Source organism: Kogia breviceps, chromosome 11, assembly GCF_026419965.1.
Source record: "Kogia breviceps isolate mKogBre1 chromosome 11, mKogBre1 haplotype 1, whole genome shotgun sequence".
In the NCBI taxonomy this organism is placed as follows: domain Eukaryota; kingdom Metazoa; phylum Chordata; class Mammalia; order Artiodactyla; family Physeteridae; genus Kogia; species Kogia breviceps.
In genome coordinates this window covers 88,563,308-88,585,532 of record NC_081320.1, presented here as the reverse complement: position 1 = coordinate 88,585,532, position 22,225 = coordinate 88,563,308, and the positions used below count along the sequence as shown (strand labels likewise).

The 22,225-nt window shown below is 34.7% G+C and overlaps 1 protein-coding gene across 10 annotated transcripts in view; it reads right to left on the bottom strand.

Moving 5' to 3' along the window:
* The window catches only part of PUM2 (pumilio RNA binding family member 2), a 91,242-nt gene that overhangs the window by 37,120 nt on the left and 31,897 nt on the right, over positions 1 to 22,225 (bottom strand). For 9 of the 10 annotated variants that reach the window (XM_059078541.2, XM_059078540.2, XM_059078542.2 and 6 more), the window contains 6 exons: positions 21,780 to 21,949; positions 18,418 to 18,688; positions 18,081 to 18,174; positions 10,648 to 10,773; positions 7,915 to 8,057; positions 6,292 to 6,421 (listed from right to left, as the gene is read on the bottom strand). In XM_059078541.2, coding sequence (XP_058934524.1) covers positions 6,292 to 6,421; positions 7,915 to 8,057; positions 10,648 to 10,773; positions 18,081 to 18,174; positions 18,418 to 18,688; positions 21,780 to 21,949 — 934 coding nt within the window. The remainder of the gene's footprint in view (positions 1 to 6,291; positions 6,422 to 7,914; positions 8,058 to 10,647; positions 10,774 to 18,080; positions 18,175 to 18,417; positions 18,689 to 21,779; positions 21,950 to 22,225) is intronic. The other variant, XM_067008052.1, reaches the window with a different exon arrangement.

Here is a 22,225-nt window from a genome sequence, read left to right as displayed (position 1 = left end):
TATTTTCTGCATATGACAGTTGTGTTTTTCTATTTACAGAACTTTTTCATTTTACTATCATGTTATATACTGGCTAGGCTCTGAAGAGAAGTATCATTAGCAGAAATCCTTGTCTTATTCCCAGTCTTAGATGGAACACTTGCAAGTATTTCCTATAAATAGGAAAGTCTATCATCCTTGGGAAGTGGGGTGGGGTGTTTAATTCCCTCCTGACTCCCCAGCATATTAAAGATGTTATCTTCTGGTTCATATTTGTTAAAGAGTTATTTTTTTTTAAGTCAATATATAAATTTATTATGCTTTTCCTGCATCTTTTGAGAAGTTCTTATGATTATCATCTTTTAATGTGGCAAATTACACTGTGATTTACTAATGCTCATCTTGCATTCTTGGGATAAAACCGACTTGTTCATGATACATTATCCTGCTTTATATTGCTATATCTGGTTTCCTAATATTTGAGGATTTCTAAATCCATGTTCATAAGTCTGATGAGCCTACAATTTTCCTTTTCTGCACTGTTCAACGGGTTTTAATATCAAGATTATGCTAGTACCATAAAATGGCATGGGAAGAACACCCTCTTTTTCTGTTCTCTGGAATTTTAAAAATTGGAATTGTTGGAATTATTTCTCCCTTGAATGCCTGATATCATTCACCACTGAAGTTGTGTTGGCCTGGAATTTTCTTGGAATATTTTTGATTACTCAATTGCTTTAATGGTAATGAACTTTAGATTTTCTATATATCCTTGAGTGTGATTGGTTACATTTTTCTAGTTATTTGTCCATTTTGTCTACAATTTCCAATTTCTTAACATGAGATTGGTTCCTAATACCCTCTTATGATTATTTTATTTTCCTGATACTGGTTATTATGTCTTCTCTCTTTACCTTTTTTTTTTTTTGTGGTACGCAGGCGTCTCACTGCCGCGGCCTCTCCCGTAGCGGAGCACACGCTCCGGACGCGCAGGCCCAGCGTCCATGGCTCACCGGCCCAGCCGCTCCGTGGCACATGGGATCCCCCTGGACCGGGTCACGAACCCGTATCCCCTGCATGGGCAGGCGAACTCCCAACCACTGCGCCACCAGGGAAGCCCTGCCTTTGTTTTTGATGAACCTCTCAGAGGTTTATCAATTTTATTAGTCTTTTCAAAGACGTAAATTTTGGGATAACCTGACTCTTTTAACTATATGTTTGTTGTCTGTTTCATCCACATCAGTTTCTATCTTTATTATTTGGCTTCCTTCTACAATTCTTTAGGTTTATTCTCTTCCTTTTATGGTTCCCAGATAGAAACTTATTTTCTAATGTATGCATTGAAGCCTATATACTCCTGCCATTTGTAGCAACATGGATGGACCTAGAGATTATCATACTAAGTGAAGTAAGCCACACAAAGACAACTATCATATGATATTGCTTATATGTGGAATCTAAAAAAAAAAGATACAAATGAACTTATGCACAAAACAGAAATAGACCCACGGACATAGAAAACAAACTTATGGTTACCAAAAGGGAAGCGGGGGTGGGGGGGTATTAGAGAAGTTTCAGATTAACATATACACACTACTATATATAAAATAGATAACCAACATGGACCTACTGTATAGCACAGGGAACTATACTCAATATTTTATAACCTATAAGGAAAAAGAACCTGAAAAGTAATATATATATAAATATAGCTGAATCACTCTGTTGTACACCTGAAACTAATAAAATTGTAAATCAACTATACTTCCATTTTTTTTTTAAAAAAAAGCCTACATACTCCTCTTCTGTGTTTTGTTTTTAAGTGGTCCACAAGTCTAAATATGTAGCATTTTCATAATCCTTCAGTTCAAAAGTTTCTAATTTCTACTGTATTATCTTTTTGTTACTTATCTAAAAGAGACAAGAGATTTAAAGAGACATGGTCCCCACACTCAAGAATTATACAGTTTGTAGCGAAGATAATGTACTGTATTCTTAATTTTAAGATGCCGCTTATTTTCAGACATGACATTGATCAGATAACTTTCCTTAGGGAGAAATACATAACTCTTCCACTTTAATTTTAAGACACTTTACACCTCCAAACATGGTAAAATAAGAAAACAAACCACAAATAGCTAAATGAAATGCAAGGCAGACAGAAGCAGTAAAGAAAAGAGCAAGTTATGTGCCACAAGAATGGCAAAAAGAATGATTATTATTATTTTTCTTTTTTGGGGCTGTGCCATGCAGCCTATAGGATCTTAGTTCCCTGACCAGGGATCAAACCCAAACCCCCTGCGCTGGGAGCATTGTGTCTTAACCACTGGACTGCCAGGGAAGTCCCAAGAGGAATAAGTATTAATGAACAAGCACTGGGAAAGACTGGGGAAGGCTTCATGGAAAGGATCATATTAAATGATGAGAAGTTAATCACAAAGTATAAAGTAAGGCTTTAAAAAGGAAAATGTAAAAGTATATATCCCAATTTTGCTTAAAATTTATAAAAGTGTATTCTAAACTATAAGTATTAGCTAGGGCTAAAGGCATAAAAGGATGTTTGTGGAACAGTATGTGGTATAGTGTGTTAAAGCATAGGACCAGGACACTATTGATTAGGTAAAAAGGTATCAATAGTTTGGAGCTATATTTATGAAAATGTTAAGAACCAGAATGGTATAAACTAACCTGTATTTTTGAAAGGTAACTGAGAGGAGAATAAAAAGATGAAATAAACAGAAGAGATTGGAGGCAGACAGAGTTAGTGGGAGGATATAGGAGAAGCTGAACAAGAATAGATAGCAAAGATGAAAAGAAGTGAACATGAGAGAATAAACAATAATTGGCAAGTCACTGAATGTGAAGCATAGAAGAAAACCAAGAGTTAAAGATAACTAAGAACGAAGCCAAAAATTTCTAGCTCAAGGGGATGGCGGGGTTAATAGTGAAATAGGGTAAACAATAAGATAAGCAAATTTGGGAGAGGTGAGTTCATTTTTGGACATTTTCAGTTTAAGGAGTGGCAGGAACATATTATTCATGGTAATACCTTGTACAAATGTAGAAATGTGTTAAGTGTTCAGAAAAGAATCCAAGATGCAGACATAAACTCAATGGTTTACTGGTATACGAATGACAGGTGAAAAGATGAAAGTAGTTAAGACTCTTCCACAGAAAAAATATAAAGTATCTCTATTTTTCCAATATTGAAACTAAGGTTCAAAGAGGAAAGTAACATGGCCAAGGTCACACAATTAAGTGGCAGAGCAATACGGCAGATCTGACTCCAAAGCATCTAGTCACTCAGCCAGAATGTTTTACATTTAAGTGATATACAGAGGAAAGGGAGACTGACAAAAAGCAATGAGAAAGATGGGAGAGCCAGGAGAGTAAAATATCACACAAATGTAGTGGAGAGGATCTGCAGAAAGTTGGACATACAACAAAGTTGTGTAATACAACAAAGAATTGAGAAAAGTAAGGATGGAAGAGTGGAAGTCACACTCTGGTACTGAGTTACATTAGAGCTACTGAAAAGGAACCGTGGAGGCGAGGCTTAAGAGAAGTGTGGGGTAGAATGTAAATTCTGAAAGGTAGTATAAGAGGGGAGCACAAGAGAGATAAAGGTTTTTAGGATGAAGAGGCAGACTAGCATCGTGGTTATGGAAAAGGAAGTGGCAGAGGGAGAAAGACTGAAAATACAAGACTAAAAAACAATGATGGCATATATAATCAAGCAGAAGGATTGAAAACCTATAATCAAGTACAGTACAGTACAAGGAACAGGGATTTGATGGATGAGAAGTGAAGGACAGAAGGTGGAAAAGCTAAGGACTGCATGAGATTTGAAGAAATAAACAACAATTTTCTAAGCAAGTTTTTGTATTAGCTTTATATCTTTAAAACATATAACGATATAACACATAAAACTTTAATACTATGTATAAATGTATACATAGTACACATACAAAGTACATATAAATGTACTTTATAAATGTAACTATTTGAATAAGGGAGAATTATTTCATCATAGTCCTGGGCAGAATAAAGTACAGAAGGTATTAGAAAAAAGTTTTACAGTGAGGGAATCATATGAACAGTCAACGAGTCACTTAGGCACACAAATATTATTTCTAGTAAAGCCCTTTTTGTAATAATGATTTTTACATTTACAGTTGTAAAGGGACTAAATGTTGTGGCTTAGAAGGTTAGGTAAAATAATGTTTTTTTTCCTCAAAGTTTTACCTGCTTTAAATTTTCTCATCACTCCGAAGATAGTCAATTGTTTTCAGACAAATATCATGTGAAAAGTGGTTTTCTTTTAGGAGTACCAAGATAGAGTCCACTGATGAACAAAACAAAACAAAAAAAGCAAGAAAGAGCTTTCTTATAGAATGGAAACAAGTGAACATAAAAATAAATTTTGAGAAGACCAAAGTTGATAAAATTAATAGCAAAATACCTTGATGTTTTTAGTAAATAAGAACATGAGCTGAATATGAGGAAGAGGAGCAAAGGCATTTACAAGAAATGGATAATAGGACCAGCACCAAAAATCTAAAACAATAAGCAGTAAGTTAAAGGGAGAATCAAATAAACACAGGTCAGAAGCATTCTCTTAAATCAAAATCCTACTTAGAATCTAGTAAGACGGACTGTTGTACTCCATGACTCTTCTCCCTTTTCTATTTATAGCTAAAACCCAAGAGGAACCCAGAATGGTCTTAGCAGTAGCTTTCATAAACTCCCAACTCAGTTCTTTTTAGCCCTGTTCCATGTTTCTCCACGTGCCTACAGCTTCTGCTTCACAGTCTATTTCACTAAGGGCTGCTTTTGCCAGGGTCTCTAATCTACAGCAGCTCTGGGACAGCAGCTTCCATGAACCGCTGGGGTAAAAAAGGAAAATAATGAGAATGCCCCCATTCTATTATCATTTGTACTCCAGGGACAGCAATATTAACATCCTTTTTTTCATTCAGCAGGCTAAACAAGATGATAAACTCAGACCTTAGAATTTCAGAGAGAACAGAATGAATGTAATTGATACAGAAATCCTCAAAATAATATACAGAAATATTTAGCAGCATGTAAAAAAAAAACCCTCAATCATGTAAGTCAGGATCGTTTCCAATGCATTAAACAAATCTCCTAAATGATCTGAATAGAAAATTTATCTACAGTACAATTAATGAAAACTGGAACACGTATTTCATAATCAGTATAGCTGACTCTTAAACAATGCAGGGGTTGAGGCACCAATCCTTTGTGCAACTGAAAATCTGCCAATAACTTTACAGTTAACCCTCCATATCCACTATTTTGCACCTGCAGGATTGAACCAACCACAGATTGTGTAGCACTATAGTACATATTTATTGAAAAAGATCCACATATAAGTGGACCCACGCAGTTCAAACCCATGGTTGTTCAAGGGTGAGCTGTAATCTACAGCTTAAGGAGTAACTACTCATATACTAAAAGTGAAAAAATGGCATGCTTGAAATGAATGAAGAGAAATGAAGGAATAGAATGGGAAGTGATGCATTATCTATGGACATTCAAATGTAGCCTTTAAAAACATAACAAATGCTAATAGATAACTAATAAGAACCTGCTGTATAAAAATAAAATAAAATTCAAAAGAACCAAACATAACAAGTGCTGCTTCATTAGCTTAAGAAAAATACCATCCTTCCATCTTCCACCATTATTAAAGTACTAATTTTGTATTTAGTTTCACAAATTTACTTCACACAAAAAAGTATTTTGTTGGCCTTTTCTAAAAGTTGTACTGTGGCAACGGGCAGAAAACTTTAGTAAATACTGATGCCATTAGGTTATAAATACCAACAGGTTAAAATACTATAAATGTGCTAAACAAGACTGAGCAATGTTCTAAGTGGAAAATGTTAGCTGTACGCTGTTCAACATTAACTAATTAAATGACTAACTATCCTTGTAAGGCAGAAATGGCACATAGGTTTTGTCTGACATGCCACCTAATGGTTTCATTTCTTAAAGCACTGCATTAAGAATTCTGGGCTACACTCCACTGGAAAGATGCTATGATTTACGCCATAAACAGACTTAGGAAAAAAAGGTTTTTGAGAATTCTAACACATATTTGCCATCCCTGTCATTAAGTCTCACAAACAATACTGATTTCAACTATTGGCACCTGAGTTGTAAATAATGCATTGCAGGGTAGGCAAGATTTAAAGACATTTCTTAATTTTTCTCACTCCTCAGTGTGAGAATCTACATTTAACATTTTAAATCTATTCAAATTTCCACAATTAACCAACTATATACCTGGCATGCCGGTAGCAAGACCCTGACCAAAAGCCAAAGTTGGATTAGCTGCTGCGAGTGATTCAGCTTGCTGCCCTTGCTGGCCCTGATTGGGAGTAAGAGGGCGCTGACCTGCTCCGGCACGAAGAACCTACAAAGGACAAACAATCTCCTTAAAAACGAAATTATAAAATAACAAATAAATTTATCTCAGACAACTCTGTATATATCACAGATAGCCTCTGGATATTCTTTGAACATATTTACATTTAATGAAATGTCAGTTTACCGTAAAAAAATACAAATAACGTAACACCAAAAACATAATCTATTAAGCAACATGGTAGAGGGTCTTCAGGAACAATTATTTCTAGTATTTGTGCTCTCTAACCTACCAAAGTAGTATTAAAATGAGAGAGAGATATTTGGGCGGTGAGAGGGGGGAATGGCAAAATCTTAGATGAAGACAAAAGTTTAAATTTTATTATTTTCTAGGACTGAAAACTATAAATTAAGTATGATTATTCAATTAGTCTGGTAGGAGATTGTGGTGCAGAGTGAAAACTTCAAATTGAACCAAGTTTTCATACTTCAGAAGCTTTAATTAAAGTGAGTAAAAAGCTGCTTTTTACTGTAAAACCTTAAGGGTTAAAAAAGGAACACAAGATTTCATCAAAAAATGTGAAAACTCTTAAGGCTGGTCAAACTTTACTGCTTCATAATACACAGTTGTTGTAGTGAATATACACAAGCATGATACACATTAATTTCACAAAGGTAAATACTTAAACAATTCAAGACAAGGGGGATTCATCTTAAGCCTATCCGTGTAAGTAAGCATCACGCACAGGTATATGTAATGTTTAGGCAATGTAATATTTTTATCTGCCCAAAGAAGACACAGATTTAAAAAGAATTTATTAAATGGTGCTGTGGTATAATTTACAAGGACTGAGCTAAAGGATAGCTTTAACAGAACATCAATATAGTTTAAAAGAAAAATCAACTGCCAAGTAACAAACACTATACTTGTCATTAAGTTGCTTCTTTGGTATAAATATGATAAATTTGACAACCAGAATTCTGGAATTTTTATCAGATTTTTTCTTTTACATTTATTTATAAAAACAGTTCCAGAAAAGTGGCTGAAATTAAAAAAAAAATCTTAAAAATAAACATTTTCTGTTTGAAGAAATTAAATCTAACCTTTAGTGAAAATATTTCATCTTTCCTCACTTAAAAACAAAGTACCCAGTAATCTCCTTTTTCTGGTCAGAAATATATTAACTTAATATTTAAAACAGTAATTTAAATATCCAGAAGAAAATGAAATGACAATTACTTTGACGGAAACATTATGAGCATACTTTAAGAGGTGATGAAAAGAAAATTAAAAATTGCTAGAGATTTCAAGACAGTTTCAATAATAGAAATGTTGAAGTGGAATACAACCAAATCTTTAAGTTCATATGTATGACTACTGGAGGAAAAAAACCACATAATCAATATTTGTATACCAACTATATGATAAGTACTGTGCTACATACTGGGGAAAAAAAAAAAAAATACACAGATCTTGAATGCAGGGAGCTCATGAAATTTCCAAGACTCTTCAGGTAGTATTTAATGAAGGCAGGCCTATACCTGTTGCTGTCCAGGCTGAGCTTGTGATGCTGCTTGCTGATTTGCTGTGTTGTTTGCCGCAGCTGCAGCCTGCTGCTGAAATAAATTGGCTGGATACACCCCCCACGGAACACCATAATACTGAGGTGGAACCACTGCCGGACCTAAACCCCACATCCCACCCCCCCAAAAAAAATAAAAAAAGTCACTACATTTTATAGATAAATAAGGTCAGTTACCATTAGATCATAAAAAAGGGACAGTGCATAAGACTTAGAGCAGATGTCCTTACAATCCTCTACCCACATACAACTGTCTTTCCCTTTCTATTTTTCCCAATTTTACTAGAGAGGAAGTCTCACTGAGGTATGGATTATTAAAAAAGAAAGTACTCAGAGGTGACAGCAGTCATCTTAATGAAAAGATGTGAACTAAACTCAAGAAGACCAATGAATTGACAGGACACTGAACCATCTATTCAACACCTATTGAATGCTAGTTTATGCATCTGATACTGGCGAACAGGAACATTAAACACCATAAAACTGTAAGATTTCCTATACTCAATTCAGCATTTTCTTTAAAAAGGAATTTTTAAAATCGAAAACAAAACATTTTTGGCTTTTAATTTGTAATCTATAACATAAAACTAGAGAACACATTGGTACTAAGCTTGCTACAACTGTATTTTAACTGTAACTGTGAATTTTAAAATACTCTTCGTATCTGAAACAAAATTAATTACAATTCTCACAAAACAATTGAAAATCACATAAAAACAAATAAAACATCAGTGTCTTTATGGTTAGGAAGACGGAACTAGTAAGTTAAGACAAGAAAGAATGATGAAATATAATCATGGACATAGACATAAAAAAGAAAACCAGGAAAAATAGAATGAATTCTTGCTCTATTCTACTTTATTCAAGATAAAATTTGATTTCTGGACAGTAAATAGTATCACACAATAAGCCCTGCCATTAAACTAATGATTACGATGTCATGTTTCCTGACTGATACATGTCCCTAAATTCCACTGATATGATTTTAGTATATCTAATGTGTATACTTTAGAAAGTCAAACTCTTGGTTTCACTTTGTTTTGGACGAAAATAAAGCCCAGTGTAAACTGACTGAAATCACTAAAATGAAAAGCTTTTAACAGTTTAAAGGTAAAATATATTTCTAAAGATAGTTTAAGCACAATCTAAATGAAGGCTCTTAAAATACAGAAAAGGATTTATGAAGAAAGGATACAATGTCAAAACAAAACAAAAGAATCAGACATCCATCTAGAACTTCTCTGTCCAAAAGTAGCCAGAAGTTATCTGTGGCTAAACAATTAAAAGCTGGAGAGTCTGAATTAAGATGTGCTGTAAGTATGTAATACACACAGGATTTTGAAGACTTAGCATTAAAAATAAATAAAGTATCTGTTAATAATTTCTAAAATACTGATTACATGATATACTGGGCTAAATCAAACATACTGAAATTAATTTCATCTGTGGTTTACTTTTATAATGTGGTTACTAGAAAAATCTAAGTTACATCATCTGGCTCACATTCTATTTCTACTGAACAGTGCTGATCTTAGAAAGAGTAGTAAGTTCAGAATGCCAGGAATCCTCATCTCAAAAGTAACGACCTCTTAAAGTTGCTTTCAGTTCCATATATTAATGATTCTATGTATGTATGATATACTAGCACTATACATACTAACATCCAGTTAAATAGTACCAGGAAAGCTCACATCTTTATGGAATCACATGCAGATCTATACCAAAAACTACTGAATGTGACAGGTTAGTTTCAGTCTGCTAAGATATCAAACAAGAATTTGAAATTAACATTTTTTCCATGTCTTAATTGATCAGTGTTAATTCAGTGAACTTATCAGTGAAAGCTTAAAGTTATGAAAAGTTAGCCAACCAGCAGACTCAACCCAAGGAACGCACTTCTATGGTTGACATCTCCCTCTTCCGCCTTGGTAACCAACATAAATCACGTTTAAGACAAATTCATTCCTATCTCTGTAACTAACTCAACATAAAACAACTTTCCACCAAAACCCTATAGATCAGCAAATCACTCTGCTCAGTAAGACTGTGCCTAACCGGTACACAACTCTCCCTTGGTTTAAAAAAAATTTTTTTTCCAGCTTTACTGCCATACAACTGACATGTGACATTGTGTACTTTTGGTTTTTACTTCAGATTTTGAGTGGTGGTTATCAGGCTTTGACAGTTAATAAGTTCTTTCCACCTCAATCCCACCTTTTTGTCCCTCAGCTTGCCTGCACATTTTAACATTGCTAATTTAACTTTCCTTTTTAGATACTCATTCTCTTAAGTTCACTGAACCTCTTTACCTTGTACTATCCCTGACCTGGGTATTTACAGCAGCTACCCCCAGTTTATTTTCTGAGAGTAACTTTATTTGCACTGTCTCTGTGGGTAAGGGGATCAGTCACACAAGAATAAAGATTTGTGGCTATTAACTTAAGATTTCTGAGACTGTAAAACTAAAATGTAAAACAACTATGAACAGGAGGAAACGAGTTATCAGACTTAGGTTTTCTCCTGTAGCATTATAGTCGAAAAATAAATTAACTCTCTGGAAACTTCAGTTCATTCTGGATAAATGTTTCAGTTTTTCCTAGAAACTTCAAATTGCCCAAATAGACAAAAATAAAGCTTATCCCCAAATTAAAACTAAATCCATAACAAGCAACAAGTATGAACAGTAAGTTACCTGCTAATGTTGCTGCTGCAGCCAATCCTGCTGCAGTATACGGATCAGTCCCTGGAGGAGCAGCACTAATAATATATGGATTTGGCACAAATGCAGCTGGAGCAAGGCCTGCTGAGAATACACCAGCTGTATTTTAAAGGGGGAGAAATAATAAATAAAAAAATATGTATGATTTTCTTCATCAGGTTAAAAAAAACATTTCTTCTGAAATTAGGGTTGGTGAGGGAGGAGAGGGTGTATAATGATTCTAATTCTTATTAACTAAGTGACCTTGGGCATGTAATACAACCTGACTCTGGGGTTCTTTGTTTATGAAACTGCTTTATCACCAGTGGTTTTTGTTAGAATTAAATATATATGACTGTATAGTACTAGCATATACACACAATAAATGTTTAGAGCTAGAATTGCTATTGTTCAATAGTGGTTTTTCATTCAATCTTTATTAAGCCATACTGTGAGCTACGGATTCAACACTGAGAGAGACAGATATGATCTGCCCTCACAAATCACTCCATCTAGTGAGAAAAACAAACAAGTAAGTTGGCAATTAGAATACAGTGTAAGTGCTATATGAGCACAGAAAGTAGGGGTATCCAAGAAGCTTTTGGTAGGATGGAGTGGGGTTGTAGTGTATAAGATAAAACTGGAGTTATAATCAGAATGAAGACTCATGAAGAGTTTCCTGGGTCATGCTAAGTAGTTTGGACTTTATCCTGAAGGTAAAACAATGAAGGGTTTTAAGCAGGAGCGTAAACCCACTTCTGAGTCTAATATATGCCAATATAGATTTGGTTAAGGCTAAGATAGATTTTAAAATATTCATTTGCAGTACTTATTATAGAAAGAAGAAAACTGCTGGTATTGAGCAGGAATCAGTATGTAGATCTTTTATCATAAGGTACTAAAAAATTACTTTGAAAATGTACCGCAAGAGTTTCCTCTTCTGGAAACTAACTGTGACAAGTACAAGGTAGGGAAATAATTAAAAAGAATGTGTTTAAAGTTAAAGGAGCTCAAAAAGGTTCAAGTTAAAAGATGATATTGGGGAGATATGGGCATAAAGCAGGTAGACATAAAACGATTTTTAAAAAAGTATTCAAAAGGTACATTTATCTTAAAATCTGTCTTAAAATCAAGATTCAGAAACCTAATTCTAACTATATTATAGTGGCTTTCACATTTTTTGACTGTGACCCACAATGTAAAATATATTTCCCTTGTGTCCATATACACACACACGCCACAAACAAAAATCTCAAAAAAATATTTATCCTCATAAGGTTCCAATGCACTCTATTTTCCATTTAATTTTTCTCTTCATTGATTTCTAAATTACTTAATTTTAAGAAATATTGGCCACAAGCTACAATACTGATTTCATGCCCAGGCACAGTAGCATGGCCATTTGAAAAATCTGCTTTTAATAAAAGAAATAGGAATTAAATAGAGGGTTCAACAAAATCCTTGCACTATTTAAAAAATCATTTGCTCAAAGCTGCATTCTTAGCTATGCCCTAGGTCGAAGGTTTCAAGATTTCCTTCTGGTTCCTCTACCGTGATTAACTTTATGACAAAAATAAAGATGTACTGATCTCCATGTTCTACTCCTATAACTATAAATCGAAAAGTCAGGGCCTAATTTTATATTCTGTATTTTTATGATTAAAAAAGATTGCTTTTAGGGGCTTCCCTGATGGCGCAGTGGTTGAGAATCCGCCTGCCAATGCAGGGGACACGGGTTTGTGCCCCGGTCCGGGAAGATCCCACATGCCACAGAGCAGCTGGGCCTGTGAGCCATGGCCGCCGAGCCTGCGCGTCCGGAGCCTGTGCTCCGCAACAGGAGAGGCCACAACAGTGAGAGGCCTGCGTACCACCAAAAAAAAAAAAAAAAAAGACTGCTTTTAAAAAATGAAATACTATTGAAGTATATAATGTGTAAAGCCAAAGTCCTCATGTAACCTTTACGGACAAGTGGTTTATAGCCTTCTAAAACTTTTTTTTTTCTTCAATTTAGACATGATTTTAACATAGCTCTCTCAATATTTATATCACAAAGCAGATAAAAAGCCAAAAGGTTTCAAATATTTGAAAAACAAGGAATTAGTGTGACCTAACGGATATATATTGAAACTTCTGCCAAAAAAATGAAAACTTATTTTAAGCTCACATGAATATTTGCAACACATTAGACATCAAACCATATGCATGTTTGTGTACATATAAATATGTATATGTTTGCATGTATATATATGTTTTTGAATCTGTGTTTACATATGCACATATGTATAAATGTATACCCTTCTAAATTTTTATACTTATATACACAAACACACATTCATACATTTTATATTACAGGGTATAACTGGTACTTTAATATGCTTTTTTCACTTGCCAATTAACCACAGGTCCCCTTCTATGTCAACAGATACCTATCTAATTCATTTGGGGGGTGGGGGGCGGGGGTGCTGCGTGGTTTGTTGATCTTAGTTCCCCAACCAGGGATGGAACCCCAGCCCTTGGCAGTGAGAGCACAAGTCCTAACCACTAGACTGCCAGGGAATTCCCTAGTTCATTTTTTTATAGCTTCATAGTTTTGTATCCCACTACATAGAAGGAACATGATTTAACCAGTCTACTACAGATATATATTTAGATGATTTCACAAGTTTTTGCTATAAATAATGCTATTATTCTTTAAGTATAATACAGTATCATCATATCCTCATGAAAATTCACATAAATGGACATATATAAATTCTTGATCCACATTTCCAGATTACCCTCCAAGAAAGTTGTAGAAATTTACCTTACTACCATAAGTATATGAGAATACCACTTACACTCCCACTGAAATAGGATATTATGAAACTTTTTTAAAGTTGTCAATATCAGAAGTAAAATAAAGCATTAAAATTTTTTGGTTTTAATCTATAGTTTTTTGGCTATCAAAGAGAAAAAACATATCAAATCTTTTATACATTTCTTCTCATTAAAATTTTTAATCCATCAGGAATATGACCCAATTATCTCCAACTTATTCTCCAAAGATATTCTTTTATAATTAGTTTGCAATGTCAAGGTTAAAATTTCCCTACCACTGCACCCCCAAAACACACACACACCCATTTCAGAGTGTTCTTGTTTACTGATCGACTTGTATATTTCTAGGCCAGTGCCACACTGTTTTAATCACTGTGGATAATAACTGTTTTGAAATATGGTTGAGTACGTCCACCTCTCATTTTAGTGTTCTGTTAATTTTCCGGTTTCACTTTTCTGAGATAAACATCAAAAGCAAACTTTCAAGTTAAAAAAAAAAATTCTGTTGGGATTCCAATCAATATATTAAATCCACAACTTAATTTAAGGAGAACTGACCTCTTTACAGTAATGAGTTTCCCCCAAAGGGAATGTGTTCCCATTTATTTAAGCCTTCAGAAAAAGTTTACAGTTTTCTTTACATACACCTTGCACTGATTTAGGTACTCCTTACTCCACCCCACATCTTGATTACTATGTACTATATTTCAGTGTTTTTAAGTTTTATCTTCTGGTTCATTTCCTCCTAGGTGATAGCTAGTTAATTATGCAACCCACCTATGTCTTTTTTTTTTTTTTTTTTTTTTACAAGGTTCTGAAATGGTCTGTTTTCACATCATTTTGTTGTTTCAAGACCTTTATCTCTTGGTGACTTGATGACTTAAGCCCTTTATCTCTTAATATTCTAAATAAACAAGTTCTTTTCAGAACTTTAAAGTTCTCTTATTTCTACATCTTGGGTGTAAATTCTACTATATGTTATATGACTGCCTTCTGACTGCTCTTTCTTGTTTGCATTGTAATTTCTGTTTTAGATACTACCTTAAATGAGAGATCCTCTTACACTTGCTCATCCCAATTTCCAACTACACACCATAAGGTGAAGTCTCCAAACCAAGTCTTTATTAGTGACTTGGGGGTCTAACCCTCCAACCCCAATCCTGGCACTGCAGGCCTTCTGCTTATTTAACCCTCTTGCAGCCTGCTACAGGCCTCATAGACTTATTTCCAGTTTACTCCTATGGATCACTTCTCAATTTCCTATCCTACAGAAATTCCCCAGCCATCAAAAGATTTCAAAAGCCCACATTTTTCTTTTCTCTCTCTCTCCCCCCCTTTTGAGTGTGGCTGTATATTTTAAAACATAAAATGTATTGTATCTATACCTCTTTCTGGTCCAGTCCATGGGCCAAGTTCTAGCCTGCCACCTATTTTTGTATCAATTAGCTAAGAATAATTTAAACATTCTAAAATGGTTGAAAATAATAACTTGTAACAAATGAAAATTATACAAAATTCATATAACAGTGCCCATAGTAAAGTTTTATAGAACACAGTTGTACTCATTTAGGTATTGTCTATGACTGCTTTGTGCTATAACAGCAGGGTTGAGTAGTTGTAACTGAAACCATATGGCTTGCAAAATTTAAATATTTACTATCTGGGACTTTATAGAAAAAGTTTGTCAACCCCATTCTAGAATATGCACTGTCTGTTATGGTAGTTATTACCATATATAGCTACTGAGCATTTAAAATGTGACTAGTCTAAACTGAGATCTGCTCAAAGTGGGAAAATGCATAACTGATTTCAAAGACTTTGTATGAAGAAGAGAATTTAAAATTTCTTATTAGTAAGTGTTATACTGATTATACTTGAAATATTTTGGGTATAATGGATTAAATAAAACATTCAAACTAATTTCAGCTACTTCTTTTTACTTTTTAAAATGTAGCTACTAAATAATTTTAAATTCTGTGTGGCACACATTGTATTTCTCTTGGGACAGTGCTGTTCTAAATGAACTATCAGCCAGTTAAGAGATGACTGAGCAAAGCTGGATAAAAGGACTATGATCAACACTCTCTCTCTTTCTATTTAACTATGGAACAAAGATGAAAAGATGGGATCAATTTTGCTAAGTTATGCTTTCTTAAAAATTTCCATTTTATTCAGGTTTTCAAATTTATTTGCTTAATTTCCCAAATGGCTTCACAAAGTTGTTCTAAGTTGTGCCAAATCTTTAAAGATCATGTAAGATCGAATGTAAATACTCCAAGGCATTAAAAAAAGGAACATTTCTAAATTATTTTTATGAAGCAAGTATACTGATATCAAAACCTAACAAAAAATGCAAAAATGCACACACACAAACTTAAAAGACTAACTTCATTATATGTTGATTAAAAAAAAATCCTAAATAAAACATTAGCAAATGAAAAGAGCTCATTAAAATAATTATATACAATTCTTCCAAATTCTAAGAACACAGGAATGATTCAATTATTAGAAAATATCAATCATAAAATTAATAAATACTAATCAAGAGCTTTCATAGATACCAATTTAAAGATATAATGAAAGACAGGAAGGCATTTACAATGATAGCAAAAGATAAAATACCAAAGAACAAACTTATTGAGAAATATGCAAACTTTAAAGCAATCATAAACAACACAGAAGCAGACTTGAACAAAATTAAAGATACACTATGTCCTGGGTAAGAATACTTAACGTCATAAAGATGTTGATCTTCCTAAGTTAAGCTTTTAACCTGATCTGGAAGTAAATAAAAGGATTCTAAAGTTCATATGAAAAAGCAAATAAGAACCAAAAATTTAAAACGCCCAAAAGGAAGAGCAATAATGGGTATCCTAGCCTGCCACATATAAATCATACCACAAAGCGTCAAGAAATAAAAAGTGTTGTACTGGCCCACGAGTAGACAGGAGTCAGTAGTTTCTAACAACGAGTAAGAAGTACTTAAGGACAGGGATACAGAAGGCTGAAGAAAACTGGAAAAAACAGGCCCAGAGTGCATGCTGCTATTAGAAGTCATCTAGAAATGTGTGGTCATCTTTGATTAAAACCAAAAATAAAATTCTGGACCTAGAAAGGCTTCTTGGATTGACATAGAACAATACACAGTTAAGGGAACAGAACCAACTTAGTATATCCCCACCCCTGCCCCCAAACATACTGATGTTGAGAGTGTTCACAACTTTTCCAAACAGGAAATAAATCAAGGTCAGCCAAAATCAGGTGTAAAAACGGTTCCACGAACATGATAAAATAACATAAATCTATACCCACATTTACCAATATCATATACCTGGTTTTGGTATTGTACTATAATTATGTAAGATGTAGTCATTTAGGGAAAACTGGGTGGGGAATCTCTTTGTACTCTCCTTGCAACCTCATGTGAAACAGTAATTATTTCAAAATAACAACAACAACAAAAAAACCCAAGACACAAAAACACATACTAATGCCTGAACTCTACCAGTAACACATATGTAATTGTAATAATTCACATTACAGTAAAGACTATAAAGGTCAAACACTAAATAGCTTAATGAATTAAGGAAGAAAATATTCAAAGAAATTTTCTTGGGATTCCCATTTCCAACCCATTTTAAAAATAAACATTCTGGGGCTTCCCTGATGGCGCAGTGGTTGAGAGTCCGCCGGCCGATGCAGGGGACACGGGTTCGTGCCCCAGTTCGGGAGGATCCCACATGCCGCAGAGCGGCTGGGCCCGTGGGCCATGACCACTGAGTCTGCACGTCCGGAGCCTGTGCTCCACAACGGGAGAGGCCACAACAGTGAGAGGCCCACGTACTGCAAAAAAAAAAAAAAAAAGGGCTTCCCTGGTGGCGCAGTGGTTGAGAGCTCGCCTGGCGATGCAGGGGACACGGGTCCATGCCCCAGTCCAGGAAGATCCCACATGCCGCGGAGCGGTTGGGCCCGTGAGCCATGGCACTGAACCTACGCGTCCAGAGCCTGTGCTCCGCAAAGGGAGAGGCCACAGCAGTCAGAGGTCCGCGTACCAAAAAAAATAATAAATAAATAAAAATAAAAATAAACATTCTGACTTGATATGAACACCCATAACTACACTTGAATTTCCAAGTGTTTGATGCTCTCGACTTCACACTGAGAAAAAAACTTATGTGCTCGGACCTCCCAGGTGGTCCAGTGGTTAGGACTTTGCCTTCCAGTGCCGGGGGTGTGGGTTCAATCCCTGGTCGGGGAGCTAAGATCCCACATGCTTCATGGCCACAAAAAACAAAACAGAAGCAATATTGTAACTAATTCAGTAAAGACTTTAAAAATGGTCCCCATAAAAAAAAAATCTTTAAAAACAAACATATGCTGACAGTTTTTATCAAGTTATAGATTTTTATTTCACTAAGGATACAAATAAAAGCCAAACTGTTCTTCCCTAATCTTTACGCTTGCCACGTAATCTACTACTGTTTTATCTCAATGAGATGTTCCAAAAATAATGAAATAACACCATTAGTAAATACAAAAGGAACATTCTAAACACTTTAACACAAGACTTTCTAACAGTGTGATCAAAGTGGTAACTTATAAAGACTCACCTATATGTGGCTGCTGAGCTGTGGCTAATGCATATTGCTGCTGTTGAGCTGCAGTTAACTGCTGAACTGTCAGTGCATTAGTCCTCTGAAAGAGCTATTAAGAAAAATATTTAATAAAAAGATTAGTCTCAGAGCATTTCACTTTTGTTTAGAAAGCTAAGAATAGAATATTATAAATACATATTTGAATGACTTTCTCAACTACAAGGACATTTTATTCAATAAAACACTAAATGTTCAAGAATACCCCTATTATTTATGTCACTGTTTCATAGCACTTCAGGCTATACTAGTACATAGTTAAGAGGAACTTCTTTAAAGGAGTGGCATGCTTTACCTGCTGCTGGGAGTTGTAGTCGAAAAGGCCTACAGTAGCTCCTGAAGAGTCCATTGGTACCTGATTACCAGGATAGTCAAACTGTAAGGAATCCAGACCAACTTGTTCCATGGCATCTAGATTCTGAGTTTCAGGATTTGAAAATTCTTCAACAAGTGGTTTATTAGCTGTAGGATTAGGAAGAGGCCCCAATCCTTCTGGGGGATTAGTATTGGGGCCCAGGCGCTCAACTACTTCAGTCGGAGAGGCTTGACGACTTCCAGGAGTACGACTATGTAAACAAAACAGAAATGAGTAAAAGTAACAAGTATGTCAAAAGATGAAATGAGAAAGTAGGAAAATCATGAAAAAAAACAAATGGTTGTAAAACACAGAGGGCAAATTAGGCACCCTAGGTCACTAACCATTCTACTTTATCACATTTTTTTCTGTTTAATCTAGCTTCCTCTTAAGAGCTGACATGGTTTCATTTCTAAAATATCATTAGTGGGCTTCCCTGGTGGCGCAGTGGTTGAGAGTCCGCCTGCCGATGCAGGGGACACGGGTTCATGCCCCGGTCTGGGAAGATCCCACATGCCGCGGAGCGGCTGGGCCCGTGAGCCATGTCCATTGAGCCTGTGCATCTGGAGCCTGTGCTCCGCAGCGGGAGAGGCCACAACAGTGAGAGGCCCGCGTACCGCAAAAATAAATAAATAAAATATCATTAGTGACCATTGCCCCCGATTTGAATAGCATAAAGATATAACTCAATTTTACAGATAAGGAAGTTTGCCAATACCACAATTTAAGCTTAGACTACCCAAAACTTTTGTCTCAAATCAGACAAAATGAATGGTAGGTATGAACAGCAGACTATCAAGTGACAATATAGGAAGGTTCAAAACCAAAACCCACCTACCATACTCCCATCTTGTCCACCAGCACATAATTTCCCTAACATTTTGCTTAATATTTCAGAAAAAAAAAAAAACTGGCCATAAAGAATCATATGGCCTTTATGACTTAAGGGTGTAAAATATACAATATGACAGAAAAGGGCAGTGAACCGAGACAGAAAGCTGACTCCTGATTCTATCTTTAAGTATTATTTTGAGCAAATCATTTCATCTCCCAGGCCTCAGTTTCCTTACTGAGACTGAAGAGGTGACCTTGTGGTTCCAAATAACAAGACTATTTGTGAAAACCTTCTATGAGCTCTCCAAAAACCATCTTTATCATAACAAATTGTTTCAGTTTAAATCATGAGAATAGAAATGTATAACTTATTAATCAAAAATTAAGTATGCACATCAATGAAAAATATAATCCTATACACACAAAAAGCAACTTTCCCCACTGACTAGCCTTCTTAATTTTCTGAAGAAATTTATTAACACTGGACTAAATTTTAAGCACCGACTCTTCTCTTTTTATCAACATCCTTCACAGTCTAAACTTTGTTTTCACTTTATTTCTTGACATAATTCTCATTTACAGTCTCTTTCCTTCTACAGAAATATTTTATATAAGATCCTTCCCCTCACAAGAAACAAGTCTGTTCTGGAACCACCAGTTCATAGTATATTCAAATATAAGTACATTAAATAAATGGCAATAACTATTTTACCTGGCTTTCAATGTCAGTTGTTACACCTATGTAACTGACCCCAACTTCAGGTGCTTCACATTGGGATAAATTTGCTAACATGTACAGAACATTTCACAAAGCAACTGCTTAATTACAAGAATTGTTTTCCAGGTATTTAGGCAGACTTACATTTTATTTCAAAATTAACCATTGTCCTTGCAATATCAGAAGAAATTTCAAACTCCTTTCCCCTTTATCCGCACCTAATTTTTCATATGAATAATCCCAAGGCTTGTTTTTCATTCAGAATATAGGGGAAGAAAAAAATAAAACTGAAAGGGTCCTCTTTAAAATCAGCCAATTAAAAAAAAGAAAGCCTGCTATAGTTCTTTCATTTGTTTCAGTTCTACTCCAGTAATACATATATGTTGATGATGTATCAGTTAATGTACATAATAATGATGTGTTGCCGTAATGACCATATGACCACAGCTATTAGTTTGAAATGGTTTTATACTGTTGAAGACAATATTGTATCTGAAACATTTTATAAGCAGTTTTAAATACATACCCCAAACTTAAACAGAATAAAATTACAATGCTACTGAATGTAAAGTTCATATTAATATGAAGAAGTATAGCCTCTCATACAAAACAACTCTAATATCAAAAAGTAGAGGATACAATAGAAAAAAGTCATTATGCTATGAGTGGTGCTATTTTCTTGCTATAGTTAATGGTGTATTAACACTTCAATTATAAATGTATACTCTGCAGGTTTATAGTCAACTCAGTTTTAAATGCATACCCTTGACTAAAACATAGATTAAGTAATAGCAGAAGCGCAAAATCAGAATTAGGTCCTAAAACAAACTGAATAGCATTAATTTCTTGTCAAAAGAGGTTTACTGGTTTTGGATGCTTTTTTGCATTTAGAACAGATAGAAATGGCACTGTTTTTAAGAAGCATTGTTAGTCTGCTTTTGATAATTAAAGGCAATAAACGTAAACATGTACCTACAACTAACTGATATTCCATGGTTCACAAGATCGCAAAGAAACAGCTTATTTTCAGGTATAGGCCCCAAAGCATCTGACTATTGAAGTATAAAGTATAGGAAATCAGTATGAAGAAACAACTCCCTGTATGAAGAAACAACACCCTAATATTTAGATAAATGTGCACTGCCTAATCCAAGTCCAAAGGTTAGAAGAAACAATTACTTGTCATAAAGAGACAATAAAAAATCTGCAACTGAACTTAAATTCTGAACTTAAAACTAACTTTGGAAGTCTCCAATATGTTCCCCCCCTTCCTAATTTCAGCAAGATTAAGTATTAGCACAAACTCAGAGTAAAAGGGGAGATAGGAGATACAATACAGGGATAGAAGGAAGAGGAAACTCTACAGAAAGGTGCTCAAGAGCAAGCCCAAGAAGAGTTTGCCAAGAAAAATCACAGATTAAACCTAAAATTCACTAAATTTTAGCAGGGAGAAAACAGTTAAAATTTAGACTACCATATTATCAGAAAGGTAACGGCAGCTTCTAACATTATTCCTTCAATGGAATGCACTGTTTTAGAGACTTTTAAAGAATTGTTTTTTTTTAAAATGGCACATAATCATTAACTAGTATTCCTTACAAAAAATTTTAAATCTTCCTCCAGATTAATACAAGGTACAAAGGGAAATTAAAAAACCAAAATTGGAAAAATGTCTACATCAGTCACATCAGCTAGTAGCAATAATCCCTAAAGAGATATGCTTTTCTTCTTGAGAAAGTTAAAATCTTACTTAAAATCTTTGCAATCGGCATCCATTCCATTTGGCAAACCTCTGCCATTTATTTTAGAATCATCATCATCTCCTTGTTTAAGATCTCTGTTTTGGTCCTCCTCAAATGGAGAAGCCTTGCCTTTTTGATCTCCTTTCTCAGGTCCATCTGTTTCAGCATCTCTAGTGCCCTGAGGAAAAAGAATCTGTTTGATTCTGAATATTTAATAGAACACAAAAAAAGGCACCATGAGGTGACCTAAATCTATACTATAGTGCATGTAAACAATAAAAACATTGAATCTTATTTTAATTTTGTAGTCAACTAATTTATAAAAGGCCAAAAAAATTGAGTACAAACCAGTGATTTATAACAGAAGGGCTAAGGCAACCTTAACTATAGCGGTGCTGGAAAAGCAGTAACACCACAAATGAGATGAAAATTCTACTTAATGCACAGATGATTT